The following is a 24,031-nucleotide window of genomic DNA, read 5'->3' on the forward strand; positions in this document are numbered from 1 at the left end:
AAAATCGATTTGAACTGCACCCATAGTTACTGTTTGGTCACTTTGATGGACAGTTCAGGTTAATGCGTTAAACTGAGTTACACCATGGCAGCGCTGTTTTGAACCACATTACAAACTGAATCTGGATTACTTTACCTGAAGAAATCCTTAAAACAAAGGATTCTAAGGCAAATTCTGTGAGTGTATTACTTCCTGTTTTACTTTGATAGTCTTCCGTATGGCGCGTGAGCTTCCAGCTGTATGTTTCCCAGTTAGTTTGCGTTGTTACTGTTTTATCTACTCCACCTTTGTGAGCTAGCTGAGATTTTCAGTTTGCTTCTTTATTGCATTCTGGGTCAGTCTCTCTGCCTGCACATGCCCCTGACATGGCACTGTACTTCTATTTATGATTGTGTCTTACTTTTTACCTCACAAAGAGGTTCCACTGTTTGGTTGTCCACTTCAGTTATTTTTTTCTGGTTTTTCAGACCTTCTGGTGTTAATGAGCCGTGTAGTGCATACTTTGAACATTTTTAACTTGGTGACTCTCACTGGTACATCTAGATTTTTCAGCTTAGTGCTAGCCTTCATCAGCATCTCTTTTGAGCCAATATTGAGGCCAATATAAAAATAATTTTTTATATAAAATTTACGTAGAGGGAAAATCGAGAATAACGCTTCAGAAGATATTACGACGTATCTATTGAGATCTTATTTTTCTGTCACTAAACAGTTTAGGACAAACAGAGAGAAACCCAAGAAATTGACCTGTTCAAAGGTTAACTCGTCATACAATAATTCACCCACAGCTCAGTGCTCTGGCCCCCACCTTTTTTCCATGCCGTCTGTCTCACGGTATGGTTAACTATTAGTATGAGCTAGATGGATAATATTTTACATTTAAATCTTCATCGCTCAGCAGAATTAAAATGTATTTAAAGGATGCCAAGGTTTGCTTTAGTCTAGTCTCAGATCGATCTCTGTATGGTGACATACAAAAGTCTGTCTGATACCAACTGCTGACATTTTCCAGTAAAGTCATTCCAGGATCACAACTATGACTTCCAAATCCAAGGGTAGTGTTCCAGGTGACAAGGCGTCCTCATCTCTACTTCTGTCCTCTCCACCTTATCAGCGCCTGATCACCAAAGAGGGACGCTGTGCTTTTCGTGTCCCTCTGTCTTCTTCAGGCTCACGGAGAGAGTCTTTGCACAGAGCTTGGCTGCTGGCCCTGCAGGACCTGTGGGGACTGCTGGTAAATCTTCGCTGGAGATGGACTCTTCTGGCCTTCTGCAGCTCCTTCGTGGCTCACTGGTTGTTTTTTGCCTGTCTCTGGTATTTGTTGGCTCATCTGAATGGAGACCTTGATGTGCAAGATCACGATGCCCCACCACAGGGGCATGTTGTCTGTGTAAAGTACATTACAAGCTTCTCTGCTGCCTTTTCTTTCTCTTTGGAGACACAGCTAACCATCGGTTATGGCACCATGTTCCCCAGTGGAGACTGTCCCAGTGCCATAGCGTTGCTAGCTGTACAGATGCTGCTGGGGCTCATGCTGGAAGTATTTATCACAGGTAAAGCGCTCATCAGGTATTCTAATTCTAGTTTTAACGTATAAATTGTAAGACAAAAGAGAAGGTAACAGTTTTTCTACTTTGTAAAAAGTAAATGACATTTACAATTTCAGAAGATTAGGCCTTTTCATGAAATCTTGCAATGATTTACTCGTAAAAAAGGGCATTTTGAAATTTTCCTCGTTAATCTGAGTCTATGGTAGCAGTGTCAAATCAATCCCTGTATGCTCACATAGAGCACATCTGAAAGAGGCATGAAAAGAATCAGGACTTTATTCCAAAAGTGACGTCACTGTGATTTTATTTATTTCAGTAAAAACGTTATAAAAATTGGTCACTTTGTTCTTTCACTTGCTTTGAGACTTGCTGCCTTGCCTTAAATAACAGCAGATCAAATCATTGCATAAGCATGCGTATTTATTCCTGATGATGTCACAGTATGACATATTTGTTCATGAATGATGTCATTGTCTTAACATTCAGGTGCATTTGTAGCCAAGCTCTCCCGCCCCCAGAAACAAGCAGGAGCCATCCAGTTCAGCCCCCAGGCAGTGGTAGGTCAACACCTGGGCCAGACGTGCCTCATGGTCCGAGCCACCAATCTGCTGAAGCGGCCTTTGGTCGATGTAAAGTTGAGTGCTGTGCTTTACAAGTGTGAAGGTCAGGCTCTCCACCATACCTCTCTGGACTTCTATTTGGACCATTTGGGCCAAAAGGCATGTCCTTTGTTCATATTCCCACTCACCTTTTACCACCCCCTGGAGCCTCAGAGCCCGCTCTACCCTGCCCTGTGTGAGGGGTCCTCCACTAACTTTGAGTTGGTGGTTTTTCTGTTGGCCTTGCAGGAGGGAACTGGTGACTCATGCCAGAAGAGGACCTCCTACCTTCGCCAAGAAATCAAATTAAACCACTGCTTTGCCCCTGCTTTCAGGATAGACTCCCGTGGGAGGTACACAGTGAGCTCCCAGCACTTAAGCACAGCCCCTTCAAATGAGCCTGTGAACAAAGACTCTGTAGTGCAGATCAACAGTGATGGGATGGAGCAAGGATGCTGAAGGAAAATCTCAAGAGATAGTAATTTTCTTTTTTCTCAGGAGGTATTTCACTGAATCTTGTAAACATTAATATATGATTAAGCATAAAAAAATCAAGTGCATGTCAGACACACTGTCAGTGCTGGTGCAGACTCCATCACCATCAACTCCTCGGTGCAAAACCTAAGGAAGCGTGTTCCTGAGGTCCATATGTAAAGATTTTGTACTTGTAGGAAAATATCTGGAAATGTTATGTTTGTGCATCCATACAGGAGAACGTGTGTGTTTGTAAAAATAATTACACAAGTTGCTTTTTCATTGTTGTTTCGGTCTGTTTGCTCATACAAAGCAAAACAATAGGTGTAAAACTCTGCGTTCATGTTCCGTGTGCGAGTTTCAACTTGCAAGTGCAAGACTGACTCGATTTTCTTCCTTTCAGCTGATTGGTCAATGTCATGGCCGTCACAAATGTAACAATCCAATCAGAGAACAGATGGGTTTGACTATCAGAGGTGTGCTTTACTGAGCTTCAGGTTCTGGGAGGGTAATACAGTTTGAAGATGGATGATGGTGACAGCGCTTCTGCGGCTCAGTGTGAGTCACTCTGTGGTGTGACTCACAGCACTGGTCCTGGGTCACCCCTGACTTTGTGTACACAAAGCAATACTAAAGTAATAATCATATTTTTGACCTTTGGTATACCACAACCTAATCCATGTGGTATACCAATGGTACACTGCTACCAAAAGTTAAGGGACGTAGCTGTCGCTGTCCTCCAGCTTCAGACTGTTTTAGCCTTCCACAACCTGAAAAGCGCCCGTCCGACAGCCAAGCCCATCTGTTCTCTGATTGGACTGTTAAATTTGCTAGCTCCCCTTCTGATTATGCCAGTAACTTGGGCATATTACTGGATAGCTTGTTTAAATTTGCCAAGCAAGTGTTTGCTGTACTGTGGTCTAGTTTTCATCAGCTGCACCTCATTTCAAAGGCTAAGCGCTATATGCCGCATAAAGATCTGGAGAAACATATTCATGCATTCGTGACTCCCAGGTTGGACTACTGCAGCTCTCTTTACATTGGCCTTTCCTCCTCCCTTCTCCTTAGATTGCAGACTGTCCAGAATGCGGCGGCACGCCTGTTGACGGGTAGCAGGAAATTTTCCTCCATCACTCCTGTTCTTGCTGGCTTGCACTGGCTGCCAGTTAAGTACCGTATTCATTTTAAAATACTGCTCTTCATGTCCAAAATTATCAATAATTTGGTGCCGAACTACCTCAATGAGCTTCTTAGGTTACACACTCCTGTCAGAGCACTTAGATCTGCTACCCAACTTCTTCTGGAGCAACCTCGTTCTCGGCTGAAGTCTCGGGGCGACCGTGCGTTTGCTGTTGTCATTATCATTTAAAGTCAAAGTGATGTGGCACCATAGCACCATATAAATAATGCTGAACTGAATACATCACCACAAGCCATAAATGAAAGTGTTACATCTACAAGCAGCTAGAAGCACAAAGAACAAGTGTGTTGGTTTCCCAAACAGTTATCTCTGCTGCACGAGTGCAACACTAGCAGAACGTATCAGCACATTTTCACTGAAGATGTGAAGTTTAATGTAAAAAAGGAGAAACAAAGATAAACAAATAATATGCTAATTTTACTTTGAGAGCAATTAAAAAACGTAGAAATCAAAGTAGAAAACTCTCACTGTATTTTTTAACTGTGTGGTTATAAATGAATGTCTCCAAACTAACGGTATAAAACAAGCATCTGTGTACAGTACTGTGCAGAAGTGTTGAGTACTGATACTGAGTCACATTTTTAAAGTGGTCTTGAGCAATAGTTTTCCAGGTTTTATTTTCCCAGTATATCTTTGAACACTGGCTGCTTGTTCACTCTTTTCCAGTCCAGTCCCTGTAGCTGAGCTATTTCACAGGAAAGCGTTTTTTAATCCATTTAACATTAATCTGTAACTCTGTTAATCAAAAAAGGCACCTAAGTCAAGGAATGAACCAGAGTTGTATCAACACATAACACAACTCAGAAAAGAACCAGTTTTAAATGATAACTTTAGGCACTGCTAACAGCCTGCTGCAAAAACAAGTCGTTTGTTCCTCTTCCTTTAGTTGAATCTAAGACAAACGCCAAGGTTAACACAGTTTGACAGACATAAAATAGCACTTCTGTAACAGAAAAGAGCTAAAAACCCGACATAGCTCAGCATGGTTGTGATTTAAGGACAACATGCAGTATCACCTGGACACCACCGGCAACAGCTTTATTTAGCATGGCAACATTGAGGAAGAAAAGCCCAGCATGCAGATGCATGTAGACAGATATAACACAATGCAAAATCTTCATTGAGGTTGAAAGCAAAGTGCAGACACTCAGAATCCATGAAAAGGAAACAGCAAACTAAATGCTTTGATGTAGAGGACACAGGGGAAATAACACTATGACAAAAACAAGGACAAAGGAAGGACTGGGTCTATAAATAAAGATATATTAAAACATGTCAAAGTAAAGTGATCTTTCTCCTTTCACCTCAGACGGCTCGGTCATACGGCTCCTCACCAGCTTGCATCCATCCTATACATCACTGCACCAACTGCTGTAGTCAATACTGAACTTCAGCTGCCGTACAGTTCAACCTGCCTCTGCTCTGCTTTCAGATTCTCTGAGATTAGTTACAATTTGCACTTTTATGGAAACAAAAGTATCAAAAGCATCAGCAAATAGTTATTATATAGGGAAGTGTGACAACAACAGAGAGGCCTGGTCTAATAAAACAGGAAACATCTTTGAGAAACTTTTTAAAAACAATTTTTTCCCCAACTCTCCTTATTCTTTTTTCATTAATATTTTTAGCTACTGACAGTTAACCATGTAACACACTGCTTGAGTCTTTCAATTCAGTTGCTTTTTGTTATTAATGTTTTAAAATACATTTTAAAAATAAAGATGTAGGCTGTGTTTCTGTGTTGATACATTATATTGCCAAAAGTATTCATTCACCCTCCTAAATCATTGATTTCATGTGCTCCAATCACTCCCATGGCAACAAGTGTATCAAATCAAACACCTAATCTGCTTCTACAGATACTTGTGAAAGAAATGGGTCGCTCAGTGAATTCCACAGACGTGGGGAACCACCGTTTCGCAGGATGACAAGTTTATTTTCAGTGTCTGAGTGTTCAGAGCTCATCTCGGTACATGCTCATTTTGAGAGGACGTGTAGAATTTTTATTAGTCCTTTATTCATCCAGGTAAAAAAAAATCTCATTTCCAAGAGAGACCTGGCAAAATACACAGACCACATAAGGTTGTGAAATAAAGGTTACATAAAAACAGAGGGATGGAGTGACCAAAAATGTAAAAGTTAGAGCTGCCAGCGTTAGAATGACGCTAACGCCTACCCGCATTAACGCAGCAAATCTGCGTTAGTGAGTTAGCACAGATCGCCCCGTGCGTGTGGCTGGACGCGGTTAGCTCATTAACGTGTAGCGCAGTTAGCCGTGCAGCCCCACGCACAGGGCGATCCGTGCTAACTCGCTAATGCCGATTTGCCGCGTCAATGTGGTTATGGCGTTAACATCATTTTAACAAGATTAACGCTGACAGCACTAGTAAAAATCAATTAAAAATGAACATTAGATAACAACTCATACCTCAAGTTTAAACATTCATGTTTATTTTCCCAAATGTAAAGTACTCTCACTGATGCACTGCTGCAATTTCTTCTTCCAAACATGTCCAACATTACTGAATGTCAGCCGTACACCACCCTGATATTCAATCTAGACTCACATTGAACTCCGTAACATTATATATGAAGCATTTATCAACTTATTTCATTTGTAACAGCAGTTTCACTTGAACACACACACACACACACACACACACACACACACACACACACACACACACACACACACACACACACACAGACACACACATGATGTCTCCTTCCTTCAACAAAACACGATTTCCCAGTGTTGATAGTTCCAGAATAGCCTTTATTGTCATTGTACATGTGCAGCAAAGTTGTGGGTTCTCCACACCGACTGTGCCAGGAAATAGTGGACCACAGGACTAAAGAGAAAACAGGAGAGATACACACAATCAAGAGGAATGTAGACAAAACAAGAGAAACAAATACTAAAAATAAAACAAAGGCACACAGAGAACAAAAAAGTTTCAGAGATGCGAAGAAGAGACTCGGTCTGAACAGAGTCGGTGTGTGAGGGGCTTGAATGATGGGAGTCAAGCTGGGCAGACACTGTGCGACTTTTTCAGTCGCACGATTCAGCTCCTGCTCAACCTGTACGATTGACTCGCAGAGGTTAGAAGTTGGTGGGTCACGATGCAGGTCTCACACTATACGGCCCGATGCTCTGATGCAACCCGAGTGCTCACACTGTGCGTCCATAAAAATGAAGGTTATAACAAAATCTGTCGCTCACTCTCTCTCTCTGTCTTTCACTCACACAGACACACCACCACCATCAACTTTGCTAAATTGCTAATGAAAAACATGATCAGCTGTGATTGAGCAGCAGTGTAGATCAAACTATTTTCACGGTTGTTGTGGTCGTGATAATTTTGTGAGGCCACATCGAAAAAAAGCTCGGATGAGCTTTCCAAAGTTCTACAAGTGCCCCCATCGCTTGTGTCCAGATCACAGGCTGCACCGCTGTGCTACGTCACAATATAATTCATTAAGTTACATATTTTGATTACCAAATTATGGAAGCGTGGAGCTGCCACCCAGGCAAAAGCAAAATAGAGCTATATCACATTATAACGTGAAAAGTTTATTGTTCTAACATTATGCTTTTCATGTTTGTATAATATAATATCACATTATTACAATATATATTGTATTGTATTGATTATTGTAATAAGGTGATAATATATTGTACAAACATGATAGTATATTGTTAGAACGATAAACTTTTCACGTTATAACGTGATATACTTATATTTCTCTTTTGCCTGGGTGGCAGCTCCACGCTTCCGTGCCAAATAAGCGAGAATAAAGTAATATTTGAGAAAAGGCACCTGCTAGCTTGATGATGGAGGCTTCGTAGACCGGCCACCTTTTGGCTCCTTGCTGCCACTCCACGAAAAAAAGGTCAGTTTCCTCCATGCCGGCTAATTATTCATCCTCATTAAAATCTCGTATATGTTCAGTTGGCAGAATTTTACATCTTCCAACCACTTAATTAACACGAACATAATAGACCCTGTGCACAAGAAAATGCTAACTTCCTGTTTTAAGACTGGATGTAGGGTTGTACATTTCCAGTAGCTTTATTTTGCAGTCAATCGCTACTGCGAAGGTCGACTCAAAAATCATGTCCAAAATACGAAAACAGAAAGATTACGTTAAGTTACAAAGAGCAGGAGGTGGGAACACTCACCACTGCTGTGTCATAAAAAAGTCTAATGATCAACTTTGACGTTTAAAGCGTTTAGATCGATCAGCTGTTTACATCACTCAGCACAAGCAGAACTGCATCACTGCAGCAGAAGACACATCGTCCACATTCAGAAGCACATCTCTGTATAGTGACTGGTCTCATGATTTAAACAGGCAAATGTTCAGCATTCAAACTACAGGTGAAGAATAGTCAAACCAGATGTTTCTCTGTTATGTCGATACCAGTACACACCTACACAGCATGTTAACAAACCGTGAAAAAAAGCCACAGGATATAAAAAAAAAATACATGAATGATTGCTGGTAACGGTTTCTATATATTAGTATTTACGAAGGGTATGTTGTGACCTATCTTCTCAATTACAGTGGTCCCTCGCTATAATGCGGTTCACCTTTTGCAGCCTCGCTGTTTCGCGGATTCTTTTAGTGCAATTTTGCATGCTTTTTTTTTTCTAAGCGCATTGTGTTCTGCGTCCTGATTGGCTGTAGATCACTGTCGATCTCCTGCATGCCGTCTCTCCTGTACAGTACAGAATCGCTACATCAATCACTAGCAGTGTGACTCTGAAGTGCTGCACTGTTTGTTTGTAAGTTTTCTCCCCAAGAAACAACAATGTCAACGAAACGTTTTGCACCGTCAAAGGCACCTGCGGTAGCACCATGCACAAAACGTTGGACTTCTGGTCATACTAATAATAATGGATTGGATTTATATAGCGCTTTTCAAGGCACCCAAAGCGCTTTACAATGCCACTATTCATTCACTCTCACATTCACACACTGGTGGAGGCAGCTACAGTTGTAGCCACAGCTGCCCTGGGGCAGACTGACAGAGGCGAGGCTGCCATATCGCGCCATCGGCCCCTCTGGCCAACACCAGTAGGCAGTAGGTGAAGTGTCTTGCCCAAGGACACAGCGACCAGGACAGAGAGCCCAGGGATCGAACCGGCGACCTTCCGGTTACAGCTGGTTATTGTTTGGCTTTTTCAGTGTTTTATTTGTTTGTGAGTAAATTGGTTTAGCTGTTAAGTTATTATCTTAGATTAAATTAAATTAAACTTTATTAATCCCTCGGGAGGGTTCCTCCGGGTTTTCACACAGCTGAATAAACGTCAAACAGAAAATGATTAAACAGAAGAGTTTAAGTCAGCGCCCGGGTTATATTTTAGATAGCAAGGAGCAGACAGCAGAGTTTCACTCCACTGAGGGAGCTCATGATGTACTATCCAGCTTTCTTTAGACTGCGAAGGCCGCGTCCTCAGGTGGAAGCAGCCTCTGAATTTGGACACCACCGCTATTTCCGGACATTTAACGTATTTTATCTGATAAATCAACACTGTAAAATGTATTTAACACCGCCCCCAACAGCCTTTTTGAATGTCTCCCTAGTATGGCCACAACACCTCACCTTTTTTCCACATGTATTGCAAACCACGTCTCAGCTGTTTCTGGAGGTAAAATAAGTCCGCACATGACTCCAATTACGCTCAGCCATTGTTGTGAGTGCGCACGCCAAGGGGCTGCGAGACATTTATACAGCCGTATTTCGCACATGACTATGAAAGGCGGAAGAGGAAGTAGTTCCTTTGAATGTAGACAATCCGAATGTTATAGTTTCTTTCCACTGTGTTCCTGTTAATGATAAACTACAAATTTACCCTAAATTACTAAAATATCGATATTTTAATGTGAGAATTGATTCTAGAACATAAATGATTGGTATCGGAGGAATCGATATTTCAGGATCGATCCACACATCACTAGCTTAAATTAAACAATTAAGCTTAAAGTTAAATTCATTAGTTCAAAAATCTGTCATTATTATTTATAGATAAACAAATATACTGTATGTTTATTTCTCAAATAAATGTTTGGGACTGAAAACAGGTTTTGATCTTTGGTTTCAAAACAAGAGAGAAAAGTGTGAAACTGTTCATGCCTGTCTGAGAAAAGTGCATAAAGTGTGTAGTGACGGGTTTTACAGCCTTAAAACATCTAAAAGTATTGTAAAAAATAAAGCTGGCTACTTCGCAGATTTCACCTCTCGCTGGTTATTTGTAGAACATAACACCCGCGATAAACGAGGGAACGCTATATACAAATACTGAGAATTTTCAATCCCTTTTCTCTTTTGCTCTGAGGGGCAAGGGAAAAATATCGACAAGTCGATGAACATCATCTACAGATATATTTGGTAAATGCCCAAGACATCTTGAGAAATGTAACTCGCTGCTTGATTTGTCCATTTGGTGGCCTTTTTTTTTGGAAAACCCGACCGTAAACAAGACGCGAATATCACACCGGAAACGAAGCGCCTACAGGAGTTTCCCCACCGGAAGTAGCATATGGTAAGGTGCATAGTCTATCGGCTTGTTTCTTCCCGTCTCCTGTATCCGGCCGTTCCTCTCGCTGTCGGAATTCGCGCCTCAGAGACGAAGTTATTTTTCAAAAAAAAAAAGAAAGAAAGAAACAGCAACAACTAATAAACAGAGTTTTTGCACGTTCATTGCACATTTGTGGGAATATTTAAATCTGTACTTTTTATTAATTACTTTTCATTTTATCTTTATTTTTAAAATCACCATGGTAATGCGCATGCGCATATCCTCCTGCACGCAAAGGGCTTTGGAGTTGACGTAACGGCGCAATGCATTGTGGGAGCGCAGCACCATCTTGGCAGGCCACGAATCAAAACAAGATTGTTACGAAGCATTCTGAAAAGTAGCTCAAAAGAAAAAGGACGGTATAGGGCTTTGGAGTTGACGTCACGCCGCAGTGCATTGTGGGATCGCGGCGCCATGACAGAAGGCCACAAATCAAAACACAGTAAGTGTTGGAAGCAGGACTGCCAGAACCATGCTTAAAATCAGCACAAAAGACAAAGGGCTGTATCGCGACCGATTGCGCCCAGACGCCAAGAGATGGTAGCGTGCATTGGTAATGTGGACCCGTCTGAAATAAGGCAGCGGAGCAGAAACCCAGACAGCCTACCGCCGTTGTCCTATCCCGATATTTTCGCGTACCTTGTCTGTGGAGTCAGCGCATACACGGCGAATCATTTTCGGAATTATAAATCGCTGGAGGCGCACACCTAATACCCAAACAGTTGGGTACAAGATTTGGCCGTTTTTAAGCCTCCACGTTGTGAGTACGTTCACCATATGACCAAGATACAGCCACAGGTTGCACATAACATTGACTTCTCCTCAGCAGCTGCCCCAAAAATTGCTCTAGATGAACGATTCACCATTGGTGCCAGCTGTGCGTTGCCATGTAAATAGTTTGCATTTCATGTGTAACCGCACATGTATTTGCTAAGTACATGTGAACAGATCTTGAATAATAATAAAAAAACAACAACATACTTTTCATTTCTGTTGTATTGAAACCACTTCACAGAAAGTACAATTATTTACAATGAACTGTACATGCAACACAGCAGTTTTATGAATATTCAACAAGAGCAAGCTTCATTTGGCCCTGGTTTGACAACCACACAAGTTCACCAAAACACAGCACACCTTAACATTGTTATCAAGCAGTGTTGTGTCTTCACCCTCACATGATATGAGTAACTCCTGTCCGCAGCCTCCATGACATGGTGATTTTGTTGTTGGTCTTCTGTCAGATCTTCATCTATTACTTCTGCACGGTGCACACCTTCAGACTCTGCAGCTGTATAATGAAAGCCTGTAAGATAAAATTAGTGCATACACATAAGGTAAATGTACACCAGTATTCCAGGTGTGTGATTCATCTGAAAGTTATGTGCAGATTAGCGTACAATGAGCACAATTTTGTATGTTTTTGGGTGCTCTTTTTCGCTTTCGTTGCACTTGCCTTGCGTGCCTGACGTCTTCGTTTAGTAATATCGGATACATGAGATCCCTCCCGTTGCCTCCAGGAGGGGAAACGATGAAAAGAGAGCCCATCATGTGATCTAACGTTGCAACCGACCACGCAGTACGTACGAACCATAGCTGACGCTTCCGTGTGCTTCGTTTGGCCTACTGTCATGGCCCCCTCCCGTGACATCACGTTCCAAAGCCCTATAGAGATTGAAAATGTGACATTATTCAGGGGTAAAACTGCAAAGGATTCTGGGAACGAGTGGCAAGCAGTACTAACGCACGCAGGCTTTCACATGAAAAAGTCACACAGCGATAAAAAGAAACAGAGTGGCAAGAAGCTGTTGTATTATTAACTGCAATAGCCGGTCGCATGACAGCCAGGGGAAGCCGACGGGGAAAGAGATCGGTTTTTATTGGATTCCATCGTTGAACAGAAATTGTTCAAGCTGTGTTACCGAAGTAACAAAGAGGCGACGGATGGCCTGGATTGCAGCCATTCGAAGACCAAATATAACATCCCAGAACACTCCAGCTCACAGGTTAGTCTGCTCCAAGCATTTACACAAAGGTCAGTCTTCTGTTGTAGTTAATGCGTCATTTATCATAACATAATTGTTGATGTAGGTTACAAATAAGTCTTAATTTGAATTGAATTCGTTGCTATGCTGCTTTGTTCACTGTGGCTTTGCAGGCTAATGTTTGTTGTGTTTTGTAGGAAAACCAGCCAACAAAATGCTGGAATGCGATCCAGACTGGGCCCCTCTATCAGCCTGGGTCACACCGAGTTTAAAGCTGCTACCACAGCCAGATTTGATTGGTTAAGAGAGTGAGAGTGATATCAAAACAGCCACGAAACGTCCCGCCAACTGTTTTCCAGTATGTTGTTTTGCAATGTTTGGTTTTTTTTTTGCATTGTTGATTTGTTTTTCACCGAAGCAGCTAATAGAGCACGGTGGATTTTTACAATTTTGCCTCTTTCCTGTAAGATTCTATAACAGAATGAAACAATAATGTCAAATCAAATCAAATCACTTTTATTGTCACATCACATGTGCAGGCACACTGGCACAGCACATGCGAGTGAAATTCTTGTGTGCGAGCCCCACAAGCAACAGAGATGTGCAAACACAACAACACAAACGAGCAAAATACAAGAATGGCCAACCTGAAACTAATAAATATATGTACAATATATAATAGTGTATGCATTTCTGGATGTGTATACTAAATATTTTCCTGTGTGTGTGTGTGTGTGTGTGTGTGTGTGTGTGTGTGTGTGTATACACATTTTTACAAATTAAATAGTAAAAAAAAAAAAAAAAAAAAATAATAATAATAATAAAATATAAAATATACAGAGTGAGACATGTGCAAAACAAGTGGCATTTATATACAGTGTGGAGTGCATAATGTTGAAGTTCCAGTAGTGAAGCTGAGGTGTCTATGACGTGTTCAGCAGTCTGATGGCCTGATGGAAGAAGCTGTCTCTCAGTCTGCTGGTACGGGACCGGATGCTGCAGAACCTCCTTCCTGATGGAAGCAGTCTGAACAGTTTATGGCTGGGGTGACTGGAGTCCTTGATGATCCTCCCCGCTTTCCTCAGGCAGCGCTTCCTGTAGATGTCTTGGAGGGAGGGAAGCTCACCTCCAATTATCCGTTCAGAGCACCGCACTACTAATGTCAGTTATAAATAAAGACAATAGTTGAATGAATTACGAAACTCATTTTATTTCTATTAGATCTGAAAATGTTGTGTAACAATACAACCTGAAACGACAAATAGATGCGTTTGCCTGTACAGGAGATAAAGGAAAAAACAACAGCTGTGAGATGGAATCGTCCAAATCACCAAAGTAAGCTGGACCTGGGCTTGTTGCAGGATCTGAAGTTACTAAACATGTTGTGAGTGTATGCACTCACACTTAGGACCATATAATAATAATAATGTGCGTGATGAAAGTTGGGCAGCACGCTAACATCCTTACTCCACTCTGTATGCTCGTGTGGGTCTGACCCAATGACTGTATAAAAGATGGACGACGTGACCCCGCCTCCTACCATTGTGCAAAAATGAAGCCAAAATATCCCGCTTGTGGAGGCTGCCATCTTGCAAATTTGGAGCCAGAGTCTGCGCAGTAGTGACTTGAGGTGGAGCGACTGTGTAACACTCCCGCCCACACACCCGCTGGACGTGACCGCAAACACGCCCCCTACACTTTTTACGTAGCACCTGTGGCTCGAGTTTTTTGCTGGTTTATCGCGACTGACGACTCGTTTAATTAAGGTAAATACAGGGAGTGCAGAATTATTAGGCAAATGAGTATTTTGTCCACATCATCCTCTTCATGCATGTTGTCTTACTCCAAGCTGTATAGGCTCGAAAGCCTACTACCAATTAAGCATATTAGGTGATGTGCATCTCTGTAATGAGAAGGGGTGTGGTCTAATGACATCAACACCCTATATCAGGTGTGCATAATTATTAGGCAACGTCCTTTCCTTTGGCAAAATGGGTCAAAAGAAGGACTTGACAGGCTCAGAAAAGTCAAAAATAGTGAGATATCTTGCAGAGGGATGCAGCAGTCTCAAAATTGCAAAGCTTCTGAAGCGTGATCATCGAACAATCAAGCGTTTCATTCAAAATAGTCAACAGGGTCGCAAGAAGCGTGTGGAAAAACCAAGGCGCAAAATAACTGCCCATGAACTGAGAGAAGTCAAGCGTGCAGCTGCCAAGATGCCACTTGCCACCAGTTTGGCCATATTTCAGAGCTGCAACATCACTGGAGTGCCCAAAAGCACAAGGTGTGCAATACTCAGAGACATGGCCAAGGTAAGAAAGGCTGAAAGACGACCACCACTGAACAAGACGCACAAGCTGAAACGTCAAGACTGGGCCAAGAAATATCTCAAGACTGGTTTTTCTAAGGTTTTATGGACTGATGAAATGAGAGTGAGTCTTGATGGGCCAGATGGATGGGCCCGTGGCTGGATTGGTAAAGGGCAGAGAGCTCCAGTCCCACTCAGACGCCAGCAAGGTGGAGGTGGAGTACTGGTTTGGGCTGGTATCATCAAAGATGAGCTTGTGGGGCCTTTTCGGGTTGAGGATGGAGTCAAGCTCAACTCCCAGTCCTACTGCCAGTTTCTGGAAGACACCTTCTTCAAGCAGTGGTACAGGAAGAAGTCTGCATCCTTCAAGAAAAACATGATTTTCATGCAGGACAATGCTCCATCACACGCGTCCAAGTACTCCACAGCGTGGCTGGCAAGAAAGGGTATAAAAGAAGAAAAACCAATGACATGGCCACCTTGTTCACCTGATCTGAACCCCATTGAGAACCTGTGGTCCATCATCAAATGTGAGATTTACAAGGAGGGAAAACAGTACACCTCTCTGAACAGTGTCTGGGAGGTTGTGGTTGCTGCTGCACACAATGTTGATGGTGAACAGATCAAAACACTGACAGAATCCATGGATGGCAGGCTTTTGAGTGTCCTTGCAAAGAAAGGTGGCTATATTGGTCGCTGATTTGTTTTTGTTTTGTTTTTGAATGTCAGAAATGTATATTTGTGAATGTGGAGATGTTATATTGGTGTCACTGGTAAAAAGAAATAATTGAAATGGGTATATATTTGTTTTTTGTTAAGTTGCCTAATAATTATGCACAGTAATAGTCACCTGCACACACAGATATTGTCATGGTCCTGCGGCCATGACTCAGTGGCTTTGTGTTTGTGTTCCTTATTGTTATTATTCTCTTTATTATTCTTGGGCTGTTTTGGGATGGTTTGTGTTTTGGGATTTTAGATACTGGGTTTTGGGTTTGTGCTCCCTCTATTGGTCCCTGGTGTTAGTGTTCCCCTGTCTCGTCAGGTTAATCAGGTCCAGCTGTGTCTCCCACCTGTGTGTGATTTCCCAGTGTCTCTTTGTGTACTTATAGTGTGTGATTTCCTCTGCTCCTCGTCGCGTCGTCTGTGTTCATACCTGGTGTAATCCCCTGCGTGCTCTCCCTGCTGTTCTCCCTTCATGCTCAGGTTTGCTATTTCTTTGTGTAGTTTCTCCCAGTTAGTTCATCCTTAGTTCTGTTTTACCATCCCCACTTTATATTGGATATTATCAATAAATCACCCTCACACCTGAATAAGTGCTGCGTTTTGAGTCCTCCTTCCGCTCTCCACACGGCCGCTGCCCCGGACCGTGACAGTACGACGCGACCACAACATGGACCCAGCAGCGCTTAACCCGTCCAGGGAGCTACGGGAAAATCTCATCGATGCCACACAGGAGCTCATCGACCGGTGGCTGGAAAACCCGGGTGGCACGTCCCAGCGCGCTATAGAGAGGCGGCTACAGCGTCTGGTGACCGGTCTCCCATGGCTTCTGGGCTCGCTTTGTTCGTGGGAGCGGGAGTTCCTCCTTTTGGACCTTGGACTTCACCCCCCGTCTGCTTTTACTTTCGAGCAGCCCGAGGCGGTGAGCGAGCGACATGTTCTGGCTTCCCCAGATTCCGGGACTCTGTTTTCTGGGGCTATTCAGAGCGGGATGGGAGACTGTATGGATCGCTTACCTACCTTCGTGGTAACGGATCCTTCCCAAGTGGGCGTGTACAAACCCGCTGCAAAACTGACAGACTGTGTCTCTGCCGCTCCTTCTGAGCCAGGACTTTATTGCCATTCTCCGGCTCAGTTCTGTGTCCAGCCACAAGCTTCCCAGTCTGTAGCTCCACCGTTAGCCTCCCTAAGGGCACAATTACATGTTCTGCCGCCGCTCCAGTCAGCCACTCAGCCACCACCACCGCTAGCATCGCCGCAACCCGTAGTTCAGTTAATGGCTGAGTCACAACCTTCACACTGCTTTTCCACCGCTGTTTCTGAGCAGGGAGACAAACTGTTTCACTACGGACTTGTTCCTCAAAAGCTGGAAACATTAGAGACTATTGCTCACTCCGGGGCTTCCCCAGAGGCTGGGTTACTGCCCTCAGCTTACTCTGGACCCCTGGAGGCCAAGATGCCAGCTGTGAACTGCACCGGGCTGTCACTGCCTGAGCAGGGTCAGTGCTCTGCGCAGCTGCAGCCCTCCTTATGTGTGCCGGAGGCCCACGTGCCTACTGGTTTTGTTTCATATGTGCCAGAGGCCCACGTGCCTACTGGTTTTGTTTCATCTGTGCCAGAGGCCCACATGCCTACTGGTTATGTTTCATGTGTGCCGGGGGCCCCGGTGCCCACTGGTTCTGCGGCTGTTTTCGCTGGGGGGCCCGAGGAGCCCGTCCAGCCTCATGTTTCGCCTGCTGGGGGGCCCGAGGAGCCCGTCCAGCCTCCTGTTTCGCCTGCTGGGGGGCCCGAGGATCCCGTCCGGCCACCTGTGGCTGCTTCTCCACCTGTGGCTGCTTCTCCACCTGTGGCTGCAGCGCCGCCTCCTGCAGTACCATCACCTGCAGCGCTACCACCTGCTACTGCCACGCCTCAGCCTGAAGCTTCATTCTCACCTGGCCTGGTTTCATCCACGCCTGGTCCGGCTTCATCCTCGCCTTCATCCTCGCCTGGCCCGGCTTCATCCTCGCCTGGCCCGGCTTCAGCCTCGCCTGGTCCAGCCTTCGTGTCTGCATCCTCGTCTGGTCCAGCCTTCGTGTCTGCATCCTCGTCTGGTCCAGCCTTCGTGTCTGCATCCTCGTCTGGTCCAGCCTTCGTGTCTGCATCTTCGTCTGGTCCAGCCTTCGTGTCTGCAGCATCCGCACCATCGCCTGCAGCAGCGTCTTCAGCATCCGCATCATCGCCTGCAGCAGCGTCTTCAGCATCCGCATCATCGCCTGCAGCAGCGTCTTCAGCATCTTCGCCCGCTGCGGCCCCGGCTTCCATGCCTTCAGCCTCGCCTGGCCCAGCCTCGTTTGGGTCTGGAGCTAAACGGCCGTTTTCTAGGCCGCTGGCTAGGCTACTGGCCGGGCGCCGTCGCCTGACTGGCCGCCATTACCTTCCGCACGGCCGGCCCCCGGACCGCCATCGCCTGAGCGGCCGCCGTTGCCTTCCGCACGGCCGGCCCCCGGACCCTCTTCGCCTGAGCGGCCGCCATTGCCTTCCGCACGGCCGGTCCCCGGACCCTCTTCGCCTGAGCGGCCGCCGTTGCCTTCCGCACGGTCAGCCCCCTGAACTTTTTGCGCGCCGTCACGGCCTTCTTCGTGGACGGCCTCCCGAACTCTTTACGCGCCGCCACAGCCTTCTTCGTGGCCGGCCGCCTGAACTGTGCTTCGGACTCTGCTCCCCTGTGAGTTTTGTGAACGTTTGTTTGGGACTCTGGGGTCTTCGTTTTGGTCATGGCCCGGTCCCTCCGTCCTGGGCCCCCTGCCGCCCGCCCGGGTCTGGTGGTGTGTTTCTGTGGCTGTCAGGGGCCAGCCCTTGAGGGGGGGGGTACTGTCATGGTCCTGCGGCCATGACTCAGTGACTTTGTGTTTGTGTTCCTTATTGTTATTATTCTCTTTATTATTCTTGGGCTGTTTTGGGATGGTTTGTGTTTTGGGATTTTAGATACTGGGTTTTGGGTTTGTGCTCCCTCTATTGGTCCCTGGTGTTAGTGTTCCCCTGTCTCGTCAGGTTAATCAGGTCCAGCTGTGTCTCCCACCTGTGTGTGATTTCCCAGTGTCTCTTTGTGTACTTATAGTGTGTGATTTCCTCTGCTCCTCGTCGCGTCGTCTGTGTTCATACCTGGTGTAATCCCCTGCGTGCTCTCCCTGCTGTTCTCCCTTCATGCTCAGGTTTGCTATTTCTTTGTGTAGTTTCTCCCAGTTAGTTCATCCTTAGTTCTGTTTTACCATCCCCACTTTATATTGGATATTATCAATAAATCACCCTCACACCTGAATAAGTGCTGCGTTTTGAGTCCTCCTTCCGCTCTCCACACGGCCACTGCCCCGGACCGTGACAGATATCCCCCTAAAATAGCTAAAACTAAAAACAAACTAAAAACTACTTCCAAAAACATTCAGCTTTGATATTAATGAGTTTTTTGGGTTCATTGAGAACATGGTTGTTGTTCAATAATAAAATTATTCCTCAAAAATACAACTTGCCTAATAATTCTGCACTCCCTGTACAACCATGTCACTGTTATAAGAAAAGACACGCAGCTTATCGTCTCATAGTTCTAAAATCGCTCTGTTGTTAATTCGTTTGCTAGATTAGCTGCTAGCATACGCACTGTGTTGGAGGCTTGTTGCTAGCTAGTTAGCGATGCTACACACCTGCTACTCTAATAGTCTGTGTTATTGAAGGATTCAGCACTCATGTTTTTTTTTTTATCCATTTTTAGACAGCGATCAGATCGGCTGCACACTCCACAGAGGCCCAGTGTTACTGTTAATATCATGCTGTCCTTTGAGATTTTAACATTTAAGACTAAGTGTAATGGATCTAAAACTGTTTAAATCTCTAGTCTACATCCTGGTAACATGGAAACTTTAAAAACAGCAGCAGAAGGTTTCAGTAGTGTAGTCTAATGTGTTCTTTTTATTTAATAATAATCCATATTATGTATAACAGCTACATTCAACCTGGAGAGAAACTAGTGAGGGAGACCATCAGGACCAAGCTGGGTTTCTGGGTCCAGAGGTTTGGAGAAACTTCTTCCCTTTCTTTCATCACAGCTGTCCTGTGCCAGATGTTCTGTTGACCCACTGAAAGAGGCATAATTTAAGAAACACCAGGAACACTGAAGCTCATCGCATTGATCAAGCAGGACTCATGATCTTCACCAGCAGCTCCCTCACAGGGAAATCTTCAGCACTCCTCCGTAGGCCCGCCCCAGGAGATGGATAAACCCAGCATTTCATGAACACTGTGATGGAGACCTTTGGTTTGTGTAATGTTATAAATACTCGGATACTCCCCAGAGGCTCCGGACTTTTACATAAAGATATTATATTCAGTCCTGTAGAAAGTTATATATTTAAAAAGATATGATCCTCTCTGGTTACTCTGGTATGAATAACTCTGCATCACTTTATGGTAAATAACACACTATGTGCAAAAAACTGTGAAAGAATTCCAGATGACAAGTTTGTAGTTCAACATAGAAGTGACGACCTTTGACTTTAATCAGGTTTTATTTAATTGTGTTAAGAGAAACTCAAACGTGCTCTTCATGCAGCTGAGTACATCAAGTGTTTAAAACGGAAGCTGTGCAGGTCTGAGATACAAACTGAGGTCCTGTTAATGCTGATATATAGTGACACAGTTACAGGGGTGATTAATCCTTTTGGTTTTTTGTCTTTAACTTAATCAATAAAACAGCTGCAGCTTTCACTGCAGCACATGTGGTACTTTAACCTTTGTACTGTTTTCATCAGTTCATTTTGCAGTTAAAAATTGAAAGATGCCAAGGAGCAGCTCAACAAAACCTTAAAAGAGCTGAAGGCAAAAGAAAAGCAAGCCGAGGACAGGAGGGGATTCTGGAGCAGCCTGCTGAGAAAGAACTGACCCAGCAGCATCAATAGTTTCTTCCTCCTCTCTCCACCTTTCTTTCTCCCCATCCTTCTTCTTGGGACGTTTGCTTGTTTTTATAAAAACGCTAATCTAAATACATGTACTGAAACACACAAATAAAATTGCCATAACTTGACCTCATGTTGCCTGCTTCTTTTCTTGTGTGTCTGTGGATGTAAAACAGTAACACACCTCCTGCTCTGTGTCTTTAATTGTAAATAACTGCAATATGTTTTCATTTTAAAATGCAGTGCAAAAAACTTCTGCTCTGAATCTTTTTTTTAGCAAAAAGCTTTTTTTTGCCTGTTGTGGAAGTTTTCCATTCAAATAAAGCCTGCAGACGAGCGGTGATCGGTAGCTAACATTCTTTAATCAAACACACAAAGAACAGACAACCAAGCTTGATGGAGTCCCTGCATGACCGCGGGACAGACGGTCAGCAGAGTCTGAGCCTAGCATGGCTCTCAGTTAAATACCTTCTCCAGGAACAAAAGGCAGTACACAGCTGTTTCACACCTTAACACTAGAATTACTGAGCCTTTTTTTCCCCTGGCGCGAGTCCCTACTACTAGATTTACTAGCCCTGCGCAAATTTGCGTAAATTCCACTGGTACCGCGTTGTCTTTACAGTCCCTGGCACAGCAGCTGCAGCAGCTTCAGCAGCCTGCGTCTGTGCTAATATTTCCTTGTGCTACATGAATCGGCAACGAAGTTCCTGAGCTAGAAGACTCAGAAACAATCTTCTTTTGCCTGTCCACCCTGTACATGCCTTGTACAAAATGTAGGCATCCACCGCCGCCAGGTCCAGCATATTGTAGAAAACCGCTACTGACCACCTGCGTGTTGCTGCTCTTATGGAATACATCCGCACAAGTTGAGGAAGTTCACGCCAGACTTTATTCACCGTGCCCCATAACGGCGTTTTGCACTGCAGCAGTCTGTGCGACAGTGACAGTGAAATAAAGAAATTGTCTGTTGTGACGTTTCTCCCATCATCCAAAATCAGCTCCATCAGTTTCATGACCACGTTCTCTGCCAGCCTCTCTCCCTTCTGACGACTGGGGTCTTTTCCCAAGTAAGGAGATGCACTGCAGACATATTTGGTGTCCAAGTCCGTGGCCATCCAGAACTTGATCCCAAATTTGTCTGGCTTGGTTGCGATATACTGTGTGAATGGACAACGAACCTTGGTAGGGAACAGCTGTTCATCTATGGTCATGTGTTCTCCTGGCGTGAAACTCTTAGCACAGTTCTTGTTGAAGCATGTCCAGATGTCGGAGATCGCCGCAAATTTATCTGTTTTCACCCGTTCTGCCCGCGTGTCCTTGTCATCAAATCGAAGGTGTTGCATAATTGAAATGAATCTATCTCGGGGCATTGTCTCTTTGATTACTGGCACCAGAAATCTTTCTGACCAGCAATCCACAATGGCACCAACAGGACACATGATTGCTCTTACAAACAGGATTGAAATGAATGCCATCAGTTCATGAACTGACAAATTCCAGTCCGGCTCTATTCTGTGGGCTCGATGGACCGTACACTCCCTGATGGTCTGCAGCATTCCCACGTCTAACATGCAAAGGAAGCTTTGGAGCACACTTGTAATCTTACGCTGTCAGAAGATAAACAAATAGAGAATGGTAAATTTACATGGACCTCACTCTAAATGGGTTTATATAAATATCGATCGTGGCTCAAGAGTTGGGAGTTCGCCTTGTAATCGGAAGGTTGCCGGTTCGAGCCCCGGCTTGGACAGTCTGGGTCGTTGTGTCCTTGGGCGAGACACTTCACCTGTTGCCTACTGGTGGTGGTCAGAGGGCCCGGTGGCGCCAGTGTCCGGCAGCCTCGCCTCTGTCAGTGCGCCCCAGGGTGGCTGTGGCTACAATGTAGCTGCCATCACCAGTGTGTGAATGTGTGCGTGAATGGGTGGATGACTGGATATGTAAAGCGCTTTGGGGTCCTTAGGGACTAGTAAAGCGCTATATAAATACAGGCCATCATATGTAATATGGCAGTGACAAACCTTAGCAGACTCTGTGGGTCCAGCTTGTGCAGTGAAGCACGAGCGATTTGCTACTGCACTGGGCTGGAAAAAACATTGGACATTGGAATATGTCCAATGTTTTTTCTTGAGAACCGAGACCTGACAATTTTTTTGTCTGATACCTGACAACTTTTTTCTTGAGAACTGAGACCTGACAATTTTTTGTCTGATACCTGACAAATTTTTTCTTGAGACCTGACAATGTCCTAAAATGTACACCGTAGTCAGGGTATCTGTTAAGATGTTAAGAATAACAAGTATCTCTTAAAATGTTTCCGATAATGAAACATTTCAATATAATGTAGACAAAAACAAAAAATAAAAAGATAGTTACGGATCAGGACTCCCAATCCTTACTGCACATGTGCAAAGTCGGACCGTACAAATCGGGTCTACCAGATCCGTACCAGGCATGTGCAGGGGTTTTCTTCTTCTTCTGTTCGTTTAATGGCCATTTACTCCCCAGTGTACGAGGATACTGCCACCTGCTGACTGAGCAAATGAACCCTATTGTAAACTGAACTAGCGTCATTACAAACGTGTGTTAAATTTGATTTAGTGATAGTGGAGTGTGTTTATGTGTGGAGAGGATTGATTGGAATAGTAATGATGATGTCCGCTATCACTGTCAGTTGTCAGTAAACACTTAATCTGGCTGATGAATCTTCGCGTGACATATTACAAAGTCTGTATTATTAACTCTGTAATTATGCGCCATTCTTCTTATTTTACGGTGCTGTTGTTCAATCGGGGAACGCTCTGTGTTGAGGAGAAAAGCATGAATTTGTTTGTATACGAAGGTATCCATTGTTTAAATGTCCCGGTAGTCGAAAAGGAGGCAGAGCTGTTGAGAAATGCTAGGTGCTAACTGGGCGCTAACCGTATCATTCAAATATATTGAATGTTGCAATGCTGGCAAAGAGAGGAAATGACATAAGATTTGTGCATGCAGGGTACCGATCGGGTTTCCGGTACGGATCAGGTAGTGACACTGTGCACGCTTCGTGGTCCCATATATTCCACAATTCATAGCGCAGCGGTGGCTGTGGATAATTTTGCCGCAAAATGCGGCAGAAGGGAGCGGCTGAAGAGTGAACTGTCAAAAGTAAGAACTGAATATTATGTAACTTATTTTTGTGCAAATGTTTAATAACGAAGAACATTAAAACATTACTGTTGGCCACATGTCGGCGAAGTTACGTGACATTAGTGATGTTTGTACTTTCAGCGTTAACTTGGTTTTAAAGCCTCTACTTCAATATATATATATATATATATATATATATATATATATATATATATATATATATATATATATATATATATATATAAACGCCCTGCCCGTGATCAGGTACCCTGCTGGGGTAATAGGCTGGCCAAAGGAGGAGATAGAAGCCACTGACATAAAGACAAGAAAGCTCCTTACCATGCATGGAGGGTTTCACCCCAAATCCAGCACCCTGAGGCTGTACGCTAAGCGGAAGGAAGGGGGCCGGGGACTGGTGAGTGTCAGCACCACAGTCCAGGATGAGACAACGAACATCCAAGAATACATTAGGAAGATGGCCCCAACTGACCGAGTGCTCAGTGAATACCTCAGGCAGCAGAAACCCAAGAAAGAGGAGGGAGACGAGGAA

General features: G+C 44.2%; 1 protein-coding gene across 1 annotated transcript; it reads left to right on the forward strand.

Annotated features, from left to right (window-relative positions):
• The first annotated feature begins 920 nt into the window (after positions 1–920).
• LOC146649059 (inward rectifier potassium channel 13-like) lies at positions 921–2,717 on the forward strand. Its single transcript, XM_085387045.1, has 2 exons — positions 921–1,553; positions 2,037–2,717. The coding sequence occupies exons 1-2, from the start codon at positions 1,037–1,039 to the stop codon at positions 2,606–2,608; spliced, it is 1,089 nt and encodes a 362-aa protein (XP_085243171.1). The 5' UTR covers positions 921–1,036; the 3' UTR covers positions 2,609–2,717.
• The last annotated feature ends 21,314 nt before the right edge of the window (positions 2,718–24,031 follow it).

Source organism: Rhamphochromis longiceps, linkage group LG17 (genome assembly GCF_057381845.1).
Source record: "Rhamphochromis longiceps isolate RC_006_pf linkage group LG17, R_longiceps_female_GT1.1, whole genome shotgun sequence".
Taxonomy (NCBI): domain Eukaryota; kingdom Metazoa; phylum Chordata; class Actinopteri; order Cichliformes; family Cichlidae; genus Rhamphochromis; species Rhamphochromis longiceps.

Bases quoted from the DNA above. Each gene is read 5' to 3' on its own strand.
- LOC146649059 (XM_085387045.1), top strand. From the start codon at position 1,037: ATGACTTCCAAATCCAAGGGTAGTGTTCCAGGTGACAAGGCGTCCTCA. The intron at 1,554-2,036 runs GTAAAGCGCTCA...CTTAACATTCAG, and splicing joins GCTGGAAGTATTTATCACAG to GTGCATTTGTAGCCAAGCTC.